Raw genomic sequence first — 18913 nt, 5'->3', positions numbered from 1 at the left:
GACGGGCGGCGGGGGCGACGACACGGCGGCGCGGTGGCATCGGCGTCGTCGAGATCGAGACTCGCGCGCGCGAGAAGTGAAACGAACTGGCGACGATAACTGAAGCATTGCCGGCGGCTACCCGTGCTCCGATGTTGTGCTCGTCGGCGGCTTCGGGCGCTACGAGATTGAAGCAGAGAGCGGACTGGTTGTGTGATGTGAGGAGGAAGAAGTGTGTGCGTTGACCATTCGAACATGCGAGAGAAAGGGATCCAACGGTGTGGTCAGACTAATCACACGGTCAGTGAGGCGGCTTAAAATTTCTTTGCATCAGCCGGTTGATTCGTAGCACCAGCCAAAAATAAATAAGGATATATTAGCACTAGTTTTATTTCCTTTTGTCTTCATAGATTTTTTTTGTTTCCATAATTTACGACAGAATCACCCAAATGAAGTGACAGGGCTGGGAATAGACATTCTGCGTTAAATAAACAAAAAATTACTCCCTCCATTTCATAATATAAGAACGTTTTTTACACCAATATAATATTAAAAACGTTCTTATATTTTAAACAAAAGAAATAATAAAGAAGAAAAGCAGGAAAAAAGAACCAGTTCACCGCGGATGAATTTGCTGCAAATTCAAATACGGAGAAGAAGCCCTCTGGAGACCACACGAACCGTTCGCAGAACCAAAAAAAGAAAAGCGGTGCGATCGAGCCGCGGAATCCGACCCCGCGATCGACCCACGAATATGTCAGCGCAGGGGCCGAGTCAAGCCCGGGGCCAGCTGGGGAGGCCGAGCCGGAGCCGTTGACCCGACACGCGGCGCGGTCCGGCTGGACGAGCCTCGGCGCCTGCGTGCCAATGATTGGGCCATCGATGCGTTGCGACCCGGTGCGGGGGCGCACCACGCCGCGAGCCTGCGGCCACGGACTCTGGAGCCCTCGCTGGGGCCGGCCATCTTTTTTTCTTTTTGAGGTTTGTTCTAAAAAAAATGATCAACTTGCATGGCGTCAACTATAGTAAAATTGTGTAGGCTCGTTACGAGGAGGTATAAGTTACCTCCACTTGTCCGGAATGTAGGTCTTTTGTGACTACTTTTTACTGTACCATTAAATAAATATTAATGCAAACAATTTTGTCTTCCATAAAAACAATTAGAAGTATATTCCACAAAAACTATTGGCAATTTTTTTGATGTTTTGTCAACCATTTTTTTATGTTTTTATACTAGCAATATTTTTTCTATGGAAATTCGATTTTTTTAAAATAACCAAATACCAAGTGGTGGTAGTACTCATTCTTTTCATAGATATTGTATTAGCATGTGTGTAGCTTCTCTAACCAACCAAGTAATGGCCATCAAGTCCACTCAACAGCCAAATGATAATCTTGAAAATGTCCATGCGCTCCTTGCCCTCCGATTTTCTGTACTAAGTTATCACATCAAATGCTACATATATAAATGAACCGCGCGTATAAACACGAAGAAATCGCCGCGACCTTTCGTGTCCACAAGCACATTCGCGACATGCCAGTATTTTTCATCCGAATTCTTCACATGGTCCCTAGTTAATACCCGGGTCGGCCTCGACGGTTTAGCGTTGGAGAGTTGAAGAGCGCTCAATCGCCGTGGCGATGCAACAAGCCAATAGGCCAACTAGGTAGCTGTACGTGACCTGTACTGCTCGTGTGAGTCTTGCACGCGAAAGCGAGAGGAAATGTATTGTAGAGCATACACGTTCGCCGGCTGATGATTCACGTGCCGATGATAGTACGCGTAAACGCACAGTGCCTCCGATGCCACGGCCTGACGTGACGTGTGCGTGCGTGCATACATTTTTTTTCGCGAGAAGTATGTATGCGTGCACGCATATACATATGGGTGAGGAAAATCGTTCGGAGAGTTTTGGTGCTGGCAAAATATATATTTAGAGTTTCGTGCCACTGGATCACGCATGCGTGTACGCGTATATACGTGGAAATAGTTCTCTTCGCGTCACATTACTTAGGCCCAGTTCTTTTGCCAGAATCTGGGGATTCTCCTAGAATCCAACCCTACTCAGCTTCTCCCAGAATCTTTGAGCTTCATTTAATTTACAGTCCTATCTAATTAGACTATAACTACATAGGATTGTAAAACAAATATTCTGAGAGAAGCTGGGTAGCGGTCGGATTCTGGGAGAATCCCCAGATTCTGGCAAAAGAACTGGGCCTTACCCATCGCTGCATCACATGGCACCTAATATATTGCATGATGTTAACTAGTTAGGCTAGGCACTTAGCCCACATTGGGTTTGGAGTGATGGGAAAAAGTGTGCTTTTTCCTGTCAGGAACAAGCAATGTTCACCACTATACTCCGAAGAGTGACACAGCAACGTTATCTTTCCTGGCATCCCCCGTGTTGATACACACGGTACAGTATGCATATGCCACTCTTTTCTGCATCCTGACAAAAGCACGCACGTCCGGAGACATACCCAACACATGAACACAAATCCAAAGCGACACTTGCAGTGTACTCTACATGCCACGGAGACACCCGTGCACGTCTCACGTCAAAACTCTGTTCTGTTATATGGTTCCGTAATGGTGACAGGCACGTACTGGGTATGGGTCCAAAACTTTCCGTTGATCGTCGGCCACACGACACGGTGCATGCGTGCGTGTGTCTTGAGCAGAGCCGTGCAACGAGGCGATAAGCTTAGTGACGATAAAGTTTAGCGGAGCTCGATCACATTTAGTCACTGTCACACACTTGCACGCATGGCGGGCATACGTGGACGTGGAGTGACCGCTGCCGGACGGCACTGCTAGCTTGTGTGTCTTCCGTTGCAGGCAATCCATGCATGCCAAGCTCCATGCGTGCAATGTACCAATCGGATGAGATCGGGCAGGTCAATCCATCCGTTCGTTGTATATGGAACCTCATCTCGGCAACGACGAAAGGGGCCCTCATTGATCACACGATGCAATTGCGTGTCCGTATCGATGATGTTGGTTTGGGTAGTTAGGCGAGCCGGCTAATGGCAGACAGACCGGCAAGCGGGTCGATGCATGTGTGCTCGAGCTCCCATACATGCAATCGTGCCCTCCAAGGAACAACTTTTCATTTGCGATCGACGTCGACGGTGACCGGCCACCGTCGCGGTCGATCGGGGTGCGGCAAATCTTCAACCTACGTCTTCCCACATTTAGAGTGCACGTGAAACATGGAGCTAGCTAATCAACTGTGCACTATCCCTGCTACAAATACGAGCAATTCACATTGGAAAAAAGGGAGCAATTTTTTTTACATAAGTTAATCCAAAAATATAAAGCACGATGAACATATTAAACACAATGACCGTGAAATCCAATTTGGCTCTAGGGAGCATATGCTCCTGCTTGCCAAAAAAGAACATTGTAAATGTCATTTTTTTAAAAAGATATGTTTATTGTCACACCGAAATGCGACCTGTAAACTTTTATGGGGAAGCTTACGCATTTTGATATGTGAAAAAAACAAACAAATCAAACGTCAAATGTTACCTTCCCTCATTTAGAGTGCACGTGCATACGGTGCTAGCTAGTCAACTGTGCACTATCCCTGCTACAAATACGAGCAATTCACATTGGGAAAAAGGAAGCAATATTTTTACTATATTTGTAATGTATTTATTTATGGATGATTAAGGATTTAATTTTGCTTTTCTTTTCAAGTAATGTTTTACACCATTTTGAAAACTTGGGACATTTTCATAAAGCCATTTGAGACTTCCAGCTATTTTCCATTTGAGTTCTCTATCTTTTCCTTTAAAGCTTTTATAAATTGCAGTGCCAAAATTATTTTCAGTTTGGCCCCCAAACCTTGCTCATAAATCATTATTGCATTTATCCAAGCTACCCCAAAAGCTTCATAATTTTTGGGCATCCAAAACTCCAAATCCTAGTTCAACTCATTTGAATCAAATTAAAATGTGTTTGAATTCGAAACTTTTCAGCATGTCTCTTTTGAATTTTCCTGAATCAAGCACATTCTTACAAGTCTAGAGAAATTTGTCTCATGCACAAACTCTTCTTCTAACCCTCTCTTTCTTTTCCTCCAAGTTTATGTTTACATTTAATTATAAAAGGAAAAGTAAACAAAGGGGGAGAGAGACGGAGCTGCACACACCTAACTTTCCCTCTCTCCCTTCTCTTTTTACTGAGAGTGGCCCAACCCACAACCAACCAACGCCCCTATAAAACACCTCCCAATGTGCTTAGGAAGGATGGACACAAAAGAGTGATAGATGAGAGAGAGGGAGAGACATTGATTGATTGATTTATCTGAAGTGGAAGGTTGTGAAGGTAAAACTTTCTCAACAACTTGAATTTGCTGAATGCAACATTAGGATAGCCAGCAAAATGTCCAAATAGACGTGGAAAGCTACTTTGCATAAGAATTTGATGATTTTGACTTCTGCAAGTCAAATCCAACAATATTTCACTACTAAAACAGAGTAATATTGGCAACCACTCGTTGTACAATTGTTTGGTTTAATAAGATGTTGGATGTTGTGCAACTATTGCACATTTTATTTCATTATAGGACTCCATGTGTTTTTAGAATGCATGAATAACAAGCTTTCAATGCACGAATAACAAGTGCATAGTCAAGAAGGATAGCTAGGGTACATTATGTGGGCAATTCATATCTGAATTCTAATAGGGTGGATGATCCTCCACATAATGCACGAACATTGGCACCCATTTCAGGCACTTGCACGCTTTCCGTTCATACGGGGAAAGAGATTTTTCATCATTGGCGTCACAAATAGCATGATCAAAAAAGCGGTAACAAGATACAAAACATCGTTAGTGATTACTGGCTCTGTGGTCCAATTCCGCAATAACATTCAAGGAAGGCAACCACAACTAGCACCCAATGTCTCCTGGTCGATCATGACAGTGCATGAGACCACAAAAGAACACCCCTACCGCTACCTAGATTTACCCCACTGTTCTATTGCTACATCGTTTTGGCCACCATCTCGTGTCGCTATAAGGATTGACAAGGCTATGCCAATGTGCATGGACTCATATTGTATTTTCCGGTGGTGGCTTCTTCTTGATGGTGACCGTGTTTATTTTCCTGTGGTCGGATTGGTTTTCTGAACAAAAGTCTTGAGTTTCCGAGTAAATATAATAAACTGCAAGAATATACCGTCCTTTAGTTCTCTAATAAAATATGAGAAATGTAGAGGCCAATGATCAACGATAAAACAACCCCATTCAATGTTCTCACACTTTCAACAACTATGCATCGTAATCTATTAATCCAGTTAACTACTACTCAATTAACAACACATTTTTTGCGGGTAATTAACAACACATTTTGACAGTATACCAATAGAGTGTGGAGTTTGGAAGTTGTCGAGGTCAAGGGCCTTAACACTTGTGTCATCAAGTAGGGCAATTTATCAATGCAAAACTCAACTTGAGCTCTTTTTGTCCTAACCATGACCATGATGTTACTACACATACCAAACATATTTGGCGCAGTCGCAATCCTAATGCTTCCAAGTCCTAGGTTATTTGTGGTTTAATGTTGTTTCAAAAAGTGACTACTAACTACAAAACTTGTGCACATTACATATTATATTATGCAAAAATGCCAAATGGAGATCGAGCTCCATGAAGGCCTACATTTGAAAACTTCAAAATTCAAACTTTTCTGTTTCAAAAACTTCTGAAAATAAATACACATATACCTAGATACATAATGTACATATGTGCAAATTTTCAGGTTGAAATATATTAAAATGTGAGCTACACAAAAAGACAAATCTGGGGCTTTTTAGCATATGTACTGTTCATCTTTAAAGTCCATGGTTTTTTTGTGCAGCTCGCAAATCAAGGTGTTTCATCCTAAAAAAAATTCACACATACACTTTACATCCTTGCATACATATGTATTTTTTTAGAATATTTTAAAACTGAAAATTTTGAATTTTGAATTTTTCAAAACAAAGGGCTCCATGGAGCTCGGTCTCCAAAATGCCCTACTCCATATTATGCCTATATAATCCTAGGAATGATTGAGCTCTACTCTTCGCTCGGTGCAAGTGTGCAGCCGTGTACGATGTTTGTTTTCCAAGAAAAGTGATGTGTTTCTCTCTTCACATGCTTAAATAGGCCACTATTATACATTAACATTTTGATACCATGTGGTCCCATAAATCATGTTTCCTGCATGTAATCCAATATTGTTAATCTTTCGGAAGGAGCACATGTGCATTCAAAAATGAGCAGAACGATTCAAGTATTTACTATGCTGTCATATCGATTGGCCATGCGTAAGTATGGCCATGGAAGCAAAGCATTGATGGGTCCAGGGCAAACCAACCAACGATATCCCATAAACCGGTTTCCATGTGAGACTGAATTGAGTTGCTTTGTCGGATTTCCTGCCGCATGGGGCTTTGACGTACATGTCATGGTTAATTCCACACACAAGGATGTCTTCCCTATTTGTTGAGACGAGACATTCACGACAACATATCCTATTCGGCACGCGGGTCGCTGCAAAAAGCGACCGCACGCACGCCCCCCTAGTCGCGTTGCTTATATTTGGGCTGGCCCAGCTAGCCGTTCTCACTCGGCTTTTCTTTTCTCTTCTTATTTTTACTTTCGTTTTTTCCGCTTTTTCATATTTGATTTTTCCTTTCTCATTAATTTTCGTTTTTCCTTTCTCTTTTCCTTTTCATTTTCCTTTCTTTTTCATCTTTCACTTTTTCCTTTCCAATGTTTTTAGAAATATGGGAACATTTTTTCAAATCGCTGAACTTTTTTGAATTTTGAGCATATTTTTAAATCGGTGAACATTTTATGAAATTCACAATTTTTCATCCAATTAAAATATTTGTTCACTGAAATAAAAACTTTTCTTCAATTTCAAAAAATATTCATGAATAATACAAAAATGTTCATCGAATTCAAAAAATATTCTTCAAATCAAATTTTGTTCATATAATTAAAAAAATTCATTTCAGTTTTATTCTTCAAATATAAAAAATAATTCATTAACAATATGCATTTTTATTCATAAAAATACAAAAAAATGTTCATCTTTCACAAATTTTGAACGTATTTTTTATTTAGGGAACATGTTTTGTTTGAGGATACGTTTCTTGAAATCATGAAAATTCTGAATCAGTGAACATATTTTAATTCAATGGACTTTTTTCACGATAAAATTTTATTTTTTTGATTTTTTAAAATATGTACATTTTTGTATTTCGCAATTTTTTTATTAAAATCTGGAACATTTTTTCGATACTAGAATATTTTTAAAATCCTGAACTATTTTTTAATCGATGAACCTTTTATGTTTCAGGAATATTTTTCCTTTATTTTTTTTGAAATTTGGAACTTTTTTTAGATGCCGAATTGTTTTAGAAAACTAAAAACTAAACAAGAAACAACAATATTTTTAAAAAAGAATAAACTGCAGTGGTGCTCTACGAGACCGTTATAGGGTTAACACTACAGGGCGCACAACACCCCTTTCGCGATTGGCCAGCTCATGTTCATTTTTTATGAAAGAAGTATACAAATCACCCCCAAATCCAATCTCTGGGATACATACCCCCCTGAACTCAAAACCGGGACAAATCGCACCCTCAAATTACTAAAACCGGGTTAATAGCACCCTTTAGTGGTTTCAATCAAATCTTGAGCGGTTTTGTCTCCTCTGATGCTGATTAGATGCTGATAGGGCAAAAAAAACTTTGAGTGGGTCCCATTAGCCAGTTGTCTCTCTCTTCTTTCTTTCCTTTTCCCCTCATCCCCTTCCTTTCTTTCCTTTTTCCCCTCGCCTCCAGAATTGCCTCCAGAATCGCTCTTCCGTTCGCTAGGGCTCGGTCGTCGCCGCCGTCTGGCGTCGCCATCGCCGCCCGCCGTCATCTGCTACTTGCCTGTCTCCAAACGAAACAATGTGTCCAGGTGCGTGCGCCTCCATCTCCGCTGCTCCTTTGCTTCGTTTCTGGTGTCGTTCGTCGGCAGAATCACGAGCGCCGGTGTACGATCGCGTGCCCCGCAGAGGTGTGGGTTTGGGTGAGTGGAATGGGGAATGGGGTGTGCAAATTTATGCGCATTCCGCAGTCAGCCTCCTCACATGAAACTGTAGCTTGCCTACTGTCCAACTTCGTTGTGGTTTTTACTGTACCACATGAGAGCAGCCGCTAACAGCTTGCTCTGTTCAAGTGGCAGTGATAGGATTTGTGGCATGAGAGCAAACTGCCCTGTTCAAGTGAAAAGAGGGATTATCCTGTTCAAGTGCATTTTAGGTGATGCCCTGTTCTGTACATGAAAAGAGAGATCTTTTCGTTAGGAAAAAGGTGTAGAATCTGGTGCAGGACAAACTAGTCTCTATTGTGCATAGTAAATGGGGCTGAATGAACTCCCATTGCTGGAGATTTGTTGTAGATGACTACCCTTTTTGGTTTAGGAGAAAAGTACACTTTTTTGTCTGAATGAACTGAATTTGCGCTGTTTTTATGTTAGTTCAGAGTAAATTATCTGCTATGCTTGTCTGAAATGAAGTGTTTTTGTTTGGATTTGTTGCCTTGGTATTTCGCAATAGGAATTTTTCTCTAAATGTTAGTTCTTTGTGTCTCAATTTGTAGGTTCACCTGGTCCCGATCCATTGGACAGCTTCTTTGTCAGGTTTCACTATTATGGAACATTTTAGCAAGTGCATGGAAAGCTGGATTACATTGGGGAATTGGTGGTAGAATTGCCCATCCCAAGGGATTATTTGTCCTATTCAGAATTACGTAACTATGCAGAAGATATGTATCAGGTGGAAAGAGGTCACGGCAAAGGTACTTACACCTACAAATTGCATTGGTTACCTCCAGGAAAAAACCTCAATGATGGTCTGATGTTCATATGTGATGATGAGTCAGTGAAGAGGATGGACATTGAAATAATAGATGGCTATGCTGATGTTTTTGTTGAAGAATTGGACATGCCAATTCAGCAAAACTTTGACAGTGATAAAGAAATGCACCAAGAACAAACCATGTTATCCGCTAGTGATGAGCAATTTGACATATGTGCAGGTGATGAACAGATTGACATATGTGCAGGTCTGTTGTCAGTAAATGTAGGAGAAACTTACTCTAGGCACAGAGGGACAAAACTACCACTTATTAGTGTGCAAGTTGTTGACACTGCAGTGGTTGATGAGATGTTCCTTCAAAAGGTGGAAGGTGCCGCTGGAAGTGCTCAAGTTAGTGCATCATCTGCTCATGAAACACAAAGAGAAGTTTCTAGAAGTGCTACTGAGTTGGAGGCACACTTTACTGCAGATGAAGTTGCTAGACCTGTTAATTTGCAAGTCAGAAGAAGGGCAGTGGCACATGAGATTGCAACTGAACATGTTCCAGGAACAGAAGCACCTCCTGTTGCTACACCAGTTAGTGTCGATCATGAGATTGCAACTGAACATGTTCCAGCAATAGAAGCACCTCCTGTTGACAAATCTGATGAAGAGGACACTGAATATGAACCAATACCTGATTGTAGTTCTGGAGAAGATTCAGAGGCAGAGGAACTGAGAAAACTTGCAAGAGAGATTAGGAGGAATGAGAGAGCTAAGAAGCTTGGACAGAGAAGTGGAATTATAATGCAAGACAATAAAGTGCAATGTCAATCTGATGAGGATTTGGATGCTGGTTTCGAAACTCCATATTTTGACTCTGACGAGGATGATTTCTCTTATGATGAAGAAAGTGATGGAGAAGGAGGTACCACTATGGTAAGAAGGAAGAGCAAGTGGCCTAGGTTTGATAGCAAAGCTGAAAAACCCAACTTTCAACTTGGCATGGTTTTCCGAAGCAGAGAGCACATGAAGAAAGCAGTGATTTCCTATGGAATTAAAACTCACAGGCATTTGTTGTTCAGCAAAGATGAACATGACAAAGTTAGAGCATACTGTTCTTGGCCTGGATGTAAGTGGGTCATTTATGCATCAAGGACCACTAGACACAAATGGTTGCAAGTATCAACATTTGTAGATGAGCATCATTGTATTCCAAGAAGAGACAACAAATTAGTGACATCTGTAGTTATTGCTAAGAGGTATGCAACACTGATAAAAGCAAATCCAACATGGAAATTGGAAAACTTGAAGCAAACTGTTTTGAAGGACATGTTTGCAGATGTCACTATTGCACAATGCAAAAGGGCCAAAAAATTGGTGATGGAGAAATACAAAGATACCACCAAAGGAGAATATTCCTTGGTTTTTGACTACCAATTGGAATTGCTGAGAACTAACCCAGGTAGCACTGTTGCTATCAAACTGGCAGATGATGTGAAAGATGGTGAGCATGTTTTTGAGAGGTTTTACATGTGCTTTGGTGCTATTAAAAAAGGATTTCTAGCTGGCTGTAGAAAGGTTATAGGACTTGATGGATGTTTCTTCAAAGGAGCTTGCTTTGGTCAGCTACTTGTTGCTTTGGGAAGAGATGCCAACAATCAGATGTACCCTGTAGCTTGGGCTGTCGTCGAAAAAGAAACATATGAGTCTTGGTTCTGGTTTGTTGAGAAGTTAAACAGAGACCTCAAAATCAGCAATCAAGGGGATGGGTGGGTGTTCATCTCAGATCAGCAAAAAGGACTAATAGGGGCTATAGAGGATATTCTTCCAAAAGCAGAACATAGGATGTGTGCAAGGCACATTTACTCAAACTGGAAGAAAAAACATAATGACAAAGATTTGCAAAAGAGATTCTGGAGATGTGCAAAGGCTCCTAACAGGGCTCTGTTCAACTATAACAGAGTAAGGTTGGCTCAATTCACGGTTGAAGGAGCAAAGGACATGATGAACACAGATCCAGTTCACTGGAGTAGGGCTTACATGAAATTGGGAAGCTACTGTGATTCAGTTGACAATAACATGTGTGAGTCATTCAACAATTGGATCATGGAATCAAGATATCTACCTATTCTTTCTATGCTGGAGTGGATAAGATGCAAAATTATGGTGAGGATACAAGAGTGCATTACCAAGTGTTTGAAATGGTCAGGAATCATATGTCCTAACATATTTAAAAAACTAAAGCAGAATATAACAAAGTTCACAACCAAGCTCATTGCATGTGTCACAACAAAGATCATTGGTTCAGAGAAGTGCTCCAGCCAGCAAGCCTAGATCAGCAAAGGTTCAGAGAAGTGCTGCTACTCCATTTGTTCCACCTAAACAAGTTACAAACTTGCCACAACATTGTGTCTTCAATCTAGCTGCATACAAGGAGGCTAAAAAAGGCAGAGCAGGGCCTCCAGTTTGATGTTGAACAAGTCTTTTTTGTATCAGGAGTCATGTCATGTAATATATATGTTTAAGGAGTCTTTTTTGTTTCAGGAGTAGGGCCTCTAGTTGCAGTCATGTAATATCTGTACTGCCAACCAACTATATATCAGGATTTTCACATACTATTTTGTTCTGGATTGAACACCAACTATATATCAGAATTGTCACATACATAGATCCTGATTGTTTTCATAACACAACATACATTCAGGTCAAATTCTTAATTTTTCATAACATTACACTGTACAAATTCTGCATGTTTTCATAGTACAACATACATTCAGGACATCAATTTCTCCAGCATACATTCTGAATCTTGCTTAATAGCATACATAATTGAGTCATTCACAAACTATTTTTTTATGATGTAAATCATTTCCAAAAGAAGGAAATGGCAAAACAGAACAGCAACCACAAGGCAGAACCGCAGTTTCCGAATCTTCTTCTTCAGGACAACAACTTCTCCATGATGCTTGACTTCCAAATCACACACATACGCATCCAACATCTTGTTCTTCGACAAGCTGGCGTTGAGCAAGTCATTTTCATTCCTCAATTGATCCTTCAGTCGATACACAACATCGCGCAAATCACCAAGCAACATGCTCATAAAATATCTGCAGTCGACTCCCTGGGTTCACAAGATCAGAAGCAACAGATTAACATGTGCACACGCAGAGAATTCAGATATACATCATCATTTTATAATTCAGAATACCAGCCCCAAAACTGGGAGGAAATACTACTAATTTTTCAGTGCATACTAATTTCCAAAAAATTACTTGCTCCTACACACTCGAGGCTGCTTGCCCCTGCATACTAATTTTTCAGTACTACAACCCCAAAACTGGGACAAAGATTTTTCAGTCCATTCATTCAGCGCATACTTGCTCCTACACACTCGAGGCTAATAGCATAACAAGCGCAAGAAAAAATACCAGTGCTTTGCCGCAGTTGTAGTACCTCCTCCCTGGGTTCTTCGGGCTCCATGAGATCCATCTCGGGGCTTTCATGTCACAGCGGCAATACTGCGGCGGCTTGTACTCCATTGGGCGACTGCGACGGCGCCTGCGTGCCCTTGCTTCCGCTGGTCGACACCCGACTCGTGGAGGAGATCCATGAAGACGCCATTGCTTGGTTGACGGCGAAAGGCGAGAGGCGAGGCGGGGCGGAGCGCCAGCGACTGGCGAGGCGGGGCTAGAGACGAGGCGGGGCGGGGCGCCGGTGAAAGGCGAGAGGAGAGGCGGGGCGGGGCGGCGGCGAAAGGCGAGAGGAGAGGCGGGGCGGGGTGCCGGTGACTGGCAAGAGGAGAGGCGAGGCGAGAGGAGAGGTGGGGATTTTCTTTGCGGGAGAGACAAAGGGGAACAGAGGACGGAGGAGAAGCAAGGGGACAACTGGCTAATGGGACCCACTCAAAGTTTTCTTTGCCCTGTCAGCATCTAATCAGCATCAGGGGAGACAAAACCGCTCAAGATTTGATTGAAACCACTAAAGGGTGCAATTAACCCGGTTTTAGTAATTTGAGGGTGCGATTTGTCCCGGTTTTGAGTTCAGGGGGTATGTATCCCAGAGATTGGATTTGGGGGTGATTTATATACTTTTTTTTTGTAGACCGCTACAAAAACACGTACAGAGGGCCTGTTCTGAACCCCTCCAACTCCTAACTCCACGAACTCCGTAGTTGGAGTTGGCCCGAACGTCTGGGCTGCAGGAAGCTCAATTCGCAAAGCTAAACTGGGCCGTAGTGCAAAATTGTGAAGCCAGAAAACCGAGCTCCACAAAAACGAGAAGCGGGAGTTGCATGTATTTACAGCGATTGTGCCACCGCCCAGGAAAACGGTTCGTCCAACGACCGAGTCCTCCCGAATCAACAACCCTCTCCCTCGACATCTCTCTCTCCCTCTTCAATAGGACTGTAAGAAAAGATCAAGGCTCGTGAGCCGCTCAAGATCGACTTGTTTTTTGGCTCGATTCAAGATCGACTCAAAAAGAAATGAGCTGAGTATGAACACTTTCTGTAGCTCGGTTGAGAAATGAGCTGATTTTGAGTCAATACTAGCTCGCTCGATTTTAGCTCGATGGCTCGGCATAATATAATTATGTTAAACGATCATGTCATATATTAAATAGAAATAGGATAATTTATTACCATATATATCGCCAGGATTTTTCTCCATTTTATTTACAAGCAAACATGAAAGCTTAATTAATTGTAGGGAAAATTTAGACCATATTATGATACTTGGTCGGTCATGTGTTAAATAGTCTATTGTTTTTGGCATCTCCATCATGCACTACGCTGCAAGTTTTCATGATTGTTGGCCTATATTTTGTTTTCCCAGACTTTCAGTTGTGAGAGAATAAGTCATTCTAAGAAATTTATAATATCATCGTTTTGATTGGGATAAATATTTTAATGTTTTCTATGTCAAGCTGTGCCTTATCTAGTGGGAATAATAGTCATAGACTTAAAAAAATGTCTTCTCATTTAGCTCGAAACTAGCTCGAGATCGACTCGAGATCTTTACAAGTTGATCACGAGTCATGTTCTATAGCTCGATCTTGAGCTTCACTCAATTTGAGCTCGCTCGAATTATAATATGAGTTGAGGTGAGCCAAGTCCAACTCGCTCGAACTCGACTCGTTTACAGCCCTAATCTCAAACCCTAGGCAAGGCTCAGCGCTGCAGGTCCAGCCGCCACACTCGGCTCCCCCGTCGCCGGCTGGATCCACTCCTCCACCGAGAGATCTGGCCGTCCTAGCCTCTTGCCCATCGGATCCCCTCCCATTGATGCCCTACACGCCGCCACCAGCCAGGATCAGCGACCCCATCGCAAGGAAAAGTTCCACACGACGCCATTGATGCCCAAGAAAGCTCGCCCGATCCAGGAGCGACATCTCCATGTCATGCTGCCCATCCCGTTTAACCACTCTGTTTCGGCCTGTGTACAAGCATCGCCCCAACTGGGCTGCCTCTAGCCGGCCCAAACAGGCGCCCAACAGGCCAGTAGCCTCCCAATTGGGCTGCAGCGTATGGAGAAGCTGGAGTCTCGACCGAATGTTTTTTGATTGCCAGGTGAAGTGAGAAGCTGGGTGGAGAAGTTGAATTTGTGGAGTTTATGGAGTTGGGAGAGATTCAGAACAGGCCCAGAGGTGGTATTCAAACCCGCTCCACTTCCTGTCGGGGGTTGGGTGCGACATATGCCAAAGGATGGCTTATCATGGTGGGAGCGAGTAAAACGTCCCCGGTGCCCGGAAGCGGGATGAGGCGTACACACGAACGCCGACGTACTTTACCCAGGTTTGGGGCTCTCCTAGGAGATAACACCCCTAGTACTGCTCTGCGGGGTCTCCGCATGATCACTAAGGGCACAAGTGATACAGAGTTGCTCCTCGAGCTGTATGCTAGAGGCAGGAGAAGGCAAGGCTAGCTCTCTCCTGCTCTAGGAATGTGGCTAGGTCTAATGGGGTGGGAACCCTTTGCATGGGTGCCCTAGGGGGTTTATATAGGCCTACCCCCCAGGGGTACAACGGTAATCTGGCCGGCTGCTGGGCTCGGCTGTCAGCGTCTCCGGCCTCCGGCTTCTCCGCTGACTACTGGGGCCCACCGCCTGGTGGGCCCCGCCGACTGGTCTGGTACGGAGCCGACATGCCGCTCTCGCCGCTGGCGGGTCTGGTTGGTGGCTGCTCACTGTAGCCGTGCTGCTAATGACGCTGGCTTGGTCAGCTCATTGTGGCTACAGTTCCGTTGCCTGGTGGGGGATCACTGTAGCCACACCTGTTCTCATCAGGTTAATGGTGCGCTTGCTTCGAGAGAGGGGACGGCCGCCTGCTGGAGGCCGACCCTCTCCTGGTCCGACTGGTTCAGCGTGCGCCGTCTTCTGGGATGTCACTGCCCGGTAGGGCCCGCAGCCTGCGGGCCGTACCGACAAGCCGTCGTGGGGAGCAGGGCTCCGCCTGCCAAGAGTGACGTCAAGGGAGAGTGGCAACAGTGCCACGCCGTGCGGAGATATCCGCCCGTACGGGACACTGTGACCATGCCAATCCCAAGATTCGGGGGTGAGGGCTTCACTGTAGCCACGCCCCATCTCGTCCTTTTGATGGGGGCACAAACTCTGAGGGTGCGCGGTGGCCGCCTGCTCGATACCGTCTTCCCTAGAGGCCGGCTGGCTGGAGCCGGCCGCTCGTGATGCCGCCTGCTGGTGGTTGGCCGCCCTCTGGTGGCCGGCCGTTGAGATAGCCGGCCCCAGTGGGCGGAGCTTCAGCTTGGGGCGCAGCAAGGCGAAGCTGGCCCAAAGTCTTGATAAATCCAGGGACTCGGGTGAGGCTACCCGTGGCCACTTACTCCGACAGTAGTCCCCAAAGCCGATGAGGCGTTGTGGTCGAGGGGCTGCGAAGTCTCAGCGGCTTCCCCCTCACCGAGCTCCGGGAGAGCGTTGATCCGCCTTGCGGTTGGCCGACTGCGGAGGCCGGCTTCGTCTAGGCAGGGCTGTTGGTCGATTTTGAACTCCAAGGCGGGAAAACAGGTGGCGTGCCTGCTAAGCTTCCCGTGCCGCCGCCCGCCGTAGACACGCCACACAGCGCACGCCAGCCCGGCCAGCCTACCACCCCACGCCCCTGATGGAACGTGATAGTGGGCCGGGCCCGCCACTACCGCGCCTCGGCACCCGGGCAGATCTGTTGTGCCGAGGGGGGCGGTTGCAATTCCCACGACCACTCGAGGCGTGGTGAATGCGCGTGGTAAATGGGGGGTCGTGGGGTCGTGGGCGCAGTTAATCCCACGACCCCCGCCCCGCCCCCTCGGCTTCGTAGCCCGAGGGCTATAAGTAGGGGGAAGAGAGGGGTGCGGCAAAGCTTGCGCGCTCCCTCCAACTCTCTCTTCTTCCTCTGTTTTTTCCTCCATAGCTGCCGCTGTCACTCCGTGCCACCGAGGTGCCACCGCCGTTCGTCGCCGATGCACCCCTCCTCCTCACGCGGCCCGCTCGAAGCCATGGCGCGCGAGAAGGGCGGCGATTGGGACGGGTCGACAGTGATCGAGGATCACATGTCCTTCCTCCGCGACACGCGCCGGATGCCCAACGCGGCATTCGTCAAGGTGCGGGTGCCGCCGGAGGAGAAGATCTCACCGGCGCCGAGGGGGAACGAGCGGGTCGTCTTCCGCTCGCACTTCCTCCGCGGCTTCGGCCTTCCGGTTATCGGCTTCCTCCGCTCCTTCCTCGACTTCAACAACCTCCAACCTCATCATCTTACGCCCAACGCCGTGACCTTGCTCTCCGCCTTTGTCACGGCGTGCGAGGGCTACATCGGCATCCTTCCCACACTCGAGCTGTGGGGAGCGTTCTTCTACGGGAAACTCGGCACCTCCGCCAAGGATACAGCGTCCGAGTGCGGCGGGTTCGTCGCCGTGCGCCGGCCGGCGAAACGGAACACCTTTCCCGTCATCAAGCTGGCACAGTCTATGAAGATGTGGCAGCAGTCCTACTTCCATGTCGAGAACGTCGACCTGGCTGTCGACTTCATCAACCTGCCAGCCTATGAGGCCGGCCCTCCCACTGGGGCTCGGCCCAACTGGGGCTACAAACCGAAGCCGGTGTCGCCGGATGCAGCGGCCGCCATAGGCCGACTCCGGGTGCTCCAGGAGTCGGAGGGCCTCGTGGCCTCCGACCTCCTCATCGTCTTCGTTGAGCGCCAGGTTTTCCCGCTCCAGGGCCGCCCTCACCCAATCTTATGGATGAGTGGGCATCGCGACCCTAGCCGGTTGTGCACGAAGGAGATGCCGACTGCCGAGGTCGCGCGAATGGTGAATGAGATCTCCGACCTCAAGGTGTCGGAGGCAGAGTGGCGGTATGGGAAGTGGCCGTACTCGCGCGACGATCCGCCGCCTGCCGTAAGTTTCTTCATCTCTTCCTTCTGCTTTGTCTTTCAGTCTTGTTCTTGTCGTGATGCAACCCCCTTCTGGAGTGTAGATTTATATGTCCGAGGCGACGGCCGCCATCGTGGGGCCGGGTGGTGACTACCTGCCGGATAGGGCGGTGAGCGACTTGGACAACCCCGACTTGGGGGCGGCTGCCTTGGCGGACGATGCAACAGGCGGCGGCGGCGGAGCAGGCGGCTCCGAGGAGGGCGGCGGCGTGGAGACTTGGCCCGACGACAACGACGATGAAGACGAGCCCCGCCCCGCCCGGAGTACTGCCAACACCGGCGCAGACCCTTCTACTGGGCCGCCCGCCCGTGGCGGCAAGCGTAAGCGGAGGCAGGACACTGCCCTGTTTGGCAGCGCCCCGAAGAAATCCAAGAACCCGGCCGCAGCAACCTGGCGGAAAGAAGCCGCAGCCAAGGTGGCCAAGTATCAGAGGCAGCCGAAGGTGCCGGTCATGGTGTCGGCGTAAGTATTCTTTTCATGTTTTTTGTCTTTTCGCAATCCAGCCTAAAAACTTTTCTGACTTGTCTTCTTATTTCAGGGCCCCGCTGACTCTCGAGAAGTCGGGCGCCGCCTCGGTCATCAGGTCGGCGGCGACCTCTTCCACCAGTCGGCGAATTGACCCGGCCGCCGACCTCCGGGAGGCGACGGAGCAGAACGCGCGAGAGGCGCGTGAGGAGGAAGCCGACCGTCTGGTGAAGGCGGAGGCGGACAGGGCCGCTGCAGCCGCGGAGAGGAAGCTGGTGCAGTCGGAGTCCGAAGCCGCGGAGAAGGAGCGGCTCGCGGAAGCTGCACGCCGCCAAGAGCCGCTGCTCGTGACGCCCCTGAACACCGCGCCACCTCCGCCTGAGTTTGAGGCGACAACCAGAGGAGTCGGCGACGAGCATCCGATCCGGGAGCGGGAGGGCGACGACGTGGCCATGCCGGATGTCATTGTGCCGCCGCCGGCGGCGGCCAGCGGGACGCAGGACGAACAGCCGGCCGCGCCGCCGGTGCCACCAGTCGGGGACACGGTGGTCACAAACCTGATTCCTGAGGTCTGCACACCCGCGCGCCGTCGCTTTGCAAAGGCGGCCTCGGCGCCACGGCCGCTAGAAGCCGGTGCCACGAGCTCGTCGATCCCCGACACCGAAGCGACCAGCGCCGTGCCAGCCGGCTGGGTACCCGGGGGAGGGACGGGCGCCCTGGCCCAGGTGTCCCTTGACGTCCAGGCCAAGCTCCGGGCTAAAGCCGAAGCCCTCAAGCGCTGCAACGAAGCCTTCTTGGAGTCGCGGGCAGCCATCCACGTAAGTTTTCTTCGCTTTTCTTTTTTCCTTGATCTTCTTACTTTCTTCGTGGGGGCGCGCTAGCGCACCCACTGGGTGTAGTCCCCAAGTTTCGGGCCGGCTGCTGAGCAGGCAGTCCGAAACTTTAACTTGTATGTGTCAAATGCTGACTTTGTCTGATATCCCCTCTGCAGGACTATCACAATCTTCGCGCGGTCACCTTCAACTCCAGGGTCCGGGAGCTGGAGACGCAGACCACCCATATGACCAAGAGCCAGAGTAAGCCCTGACTTCCCTTCTTCGCGGGCGCGCGCTGGCGCACCTGCGGGCTGTAGTCCCCGAGGTTCGGGCCAACTGTTGAGCAGTCGGGCCGAATCTCCTCAGTGTTTATAGCTTTGTTA

General features: G+C 47.3%; 2 protein-coding genes across 2 annotated transcripts; one reads left to right on the top strand and one right to left on the bottom strand.

The window, feature by feature from the left end:
- The first annotated feature begins 7816 nt into the window (after positions 1 to 7816).
- LOC123138550 (uncharacterized) lies at positions 7817 to 11505 on the top strand. Its single transcript, XM_044558529.1, has 2 exons — positions 7817 to 7951; positions 8635 to 11505. The coding sequence occupies exon 2, from the start codon at positions 8802 to 8804 to the stop codon at positions 11166 to 11168; it is 2367 nt and encodes a 788-aa protein (XP_044414464.1). The 5' UTR covers positions 7817 to 7951; positions 8635 to 8801; the 3' UTR covers positions 11169 to 11505.
- An 8-nt stretch (positions 11506 to 11513) lies between these two features.
- Positions 11514 to 12674, bottom strand: LOC123138552 (uncharacterized). The gene is made up of 2 exons (XM_044558530.1): positions 12266 to 12674; positions 11514 to 11958 (listed from the first exon to the last, which is right to left on the bottom strand). Exons 1-2 carry the CDS (start codon positions 12374 to 12376, stop codon positions 11680 to 11682), a joined length of 390 nt encoding a protein of 129 aa, XP_044414465.1. The 5' UTR covers positions 12377 to 12674; the 3' UTR covers positions 11514 to 11679.
- Positions 12675 to 18913: the final 6239 nt, after the last annotated feature.

This window comes from Triticum aestivum, chromosome 6B, assembly GCF_018294505.1.
Source record: "Triticum aestivum cultivar Chinese Spring chromosome 6B, IWGSC CS RefSeq v2.1, whole genome shotgun sequence".
NCBI classification, from domain to species: Eukaryota; Viridiplantae; Streptophyta; class Magnoliopsida; order Poales; family Poaceae; genus Triticum; species Triticum aestivum.
The sequence above is the reverse complement of the archived record's forward strand: the minus strand, read 5'-3'. Positions and strand labels throughout refer to the sequence as shown.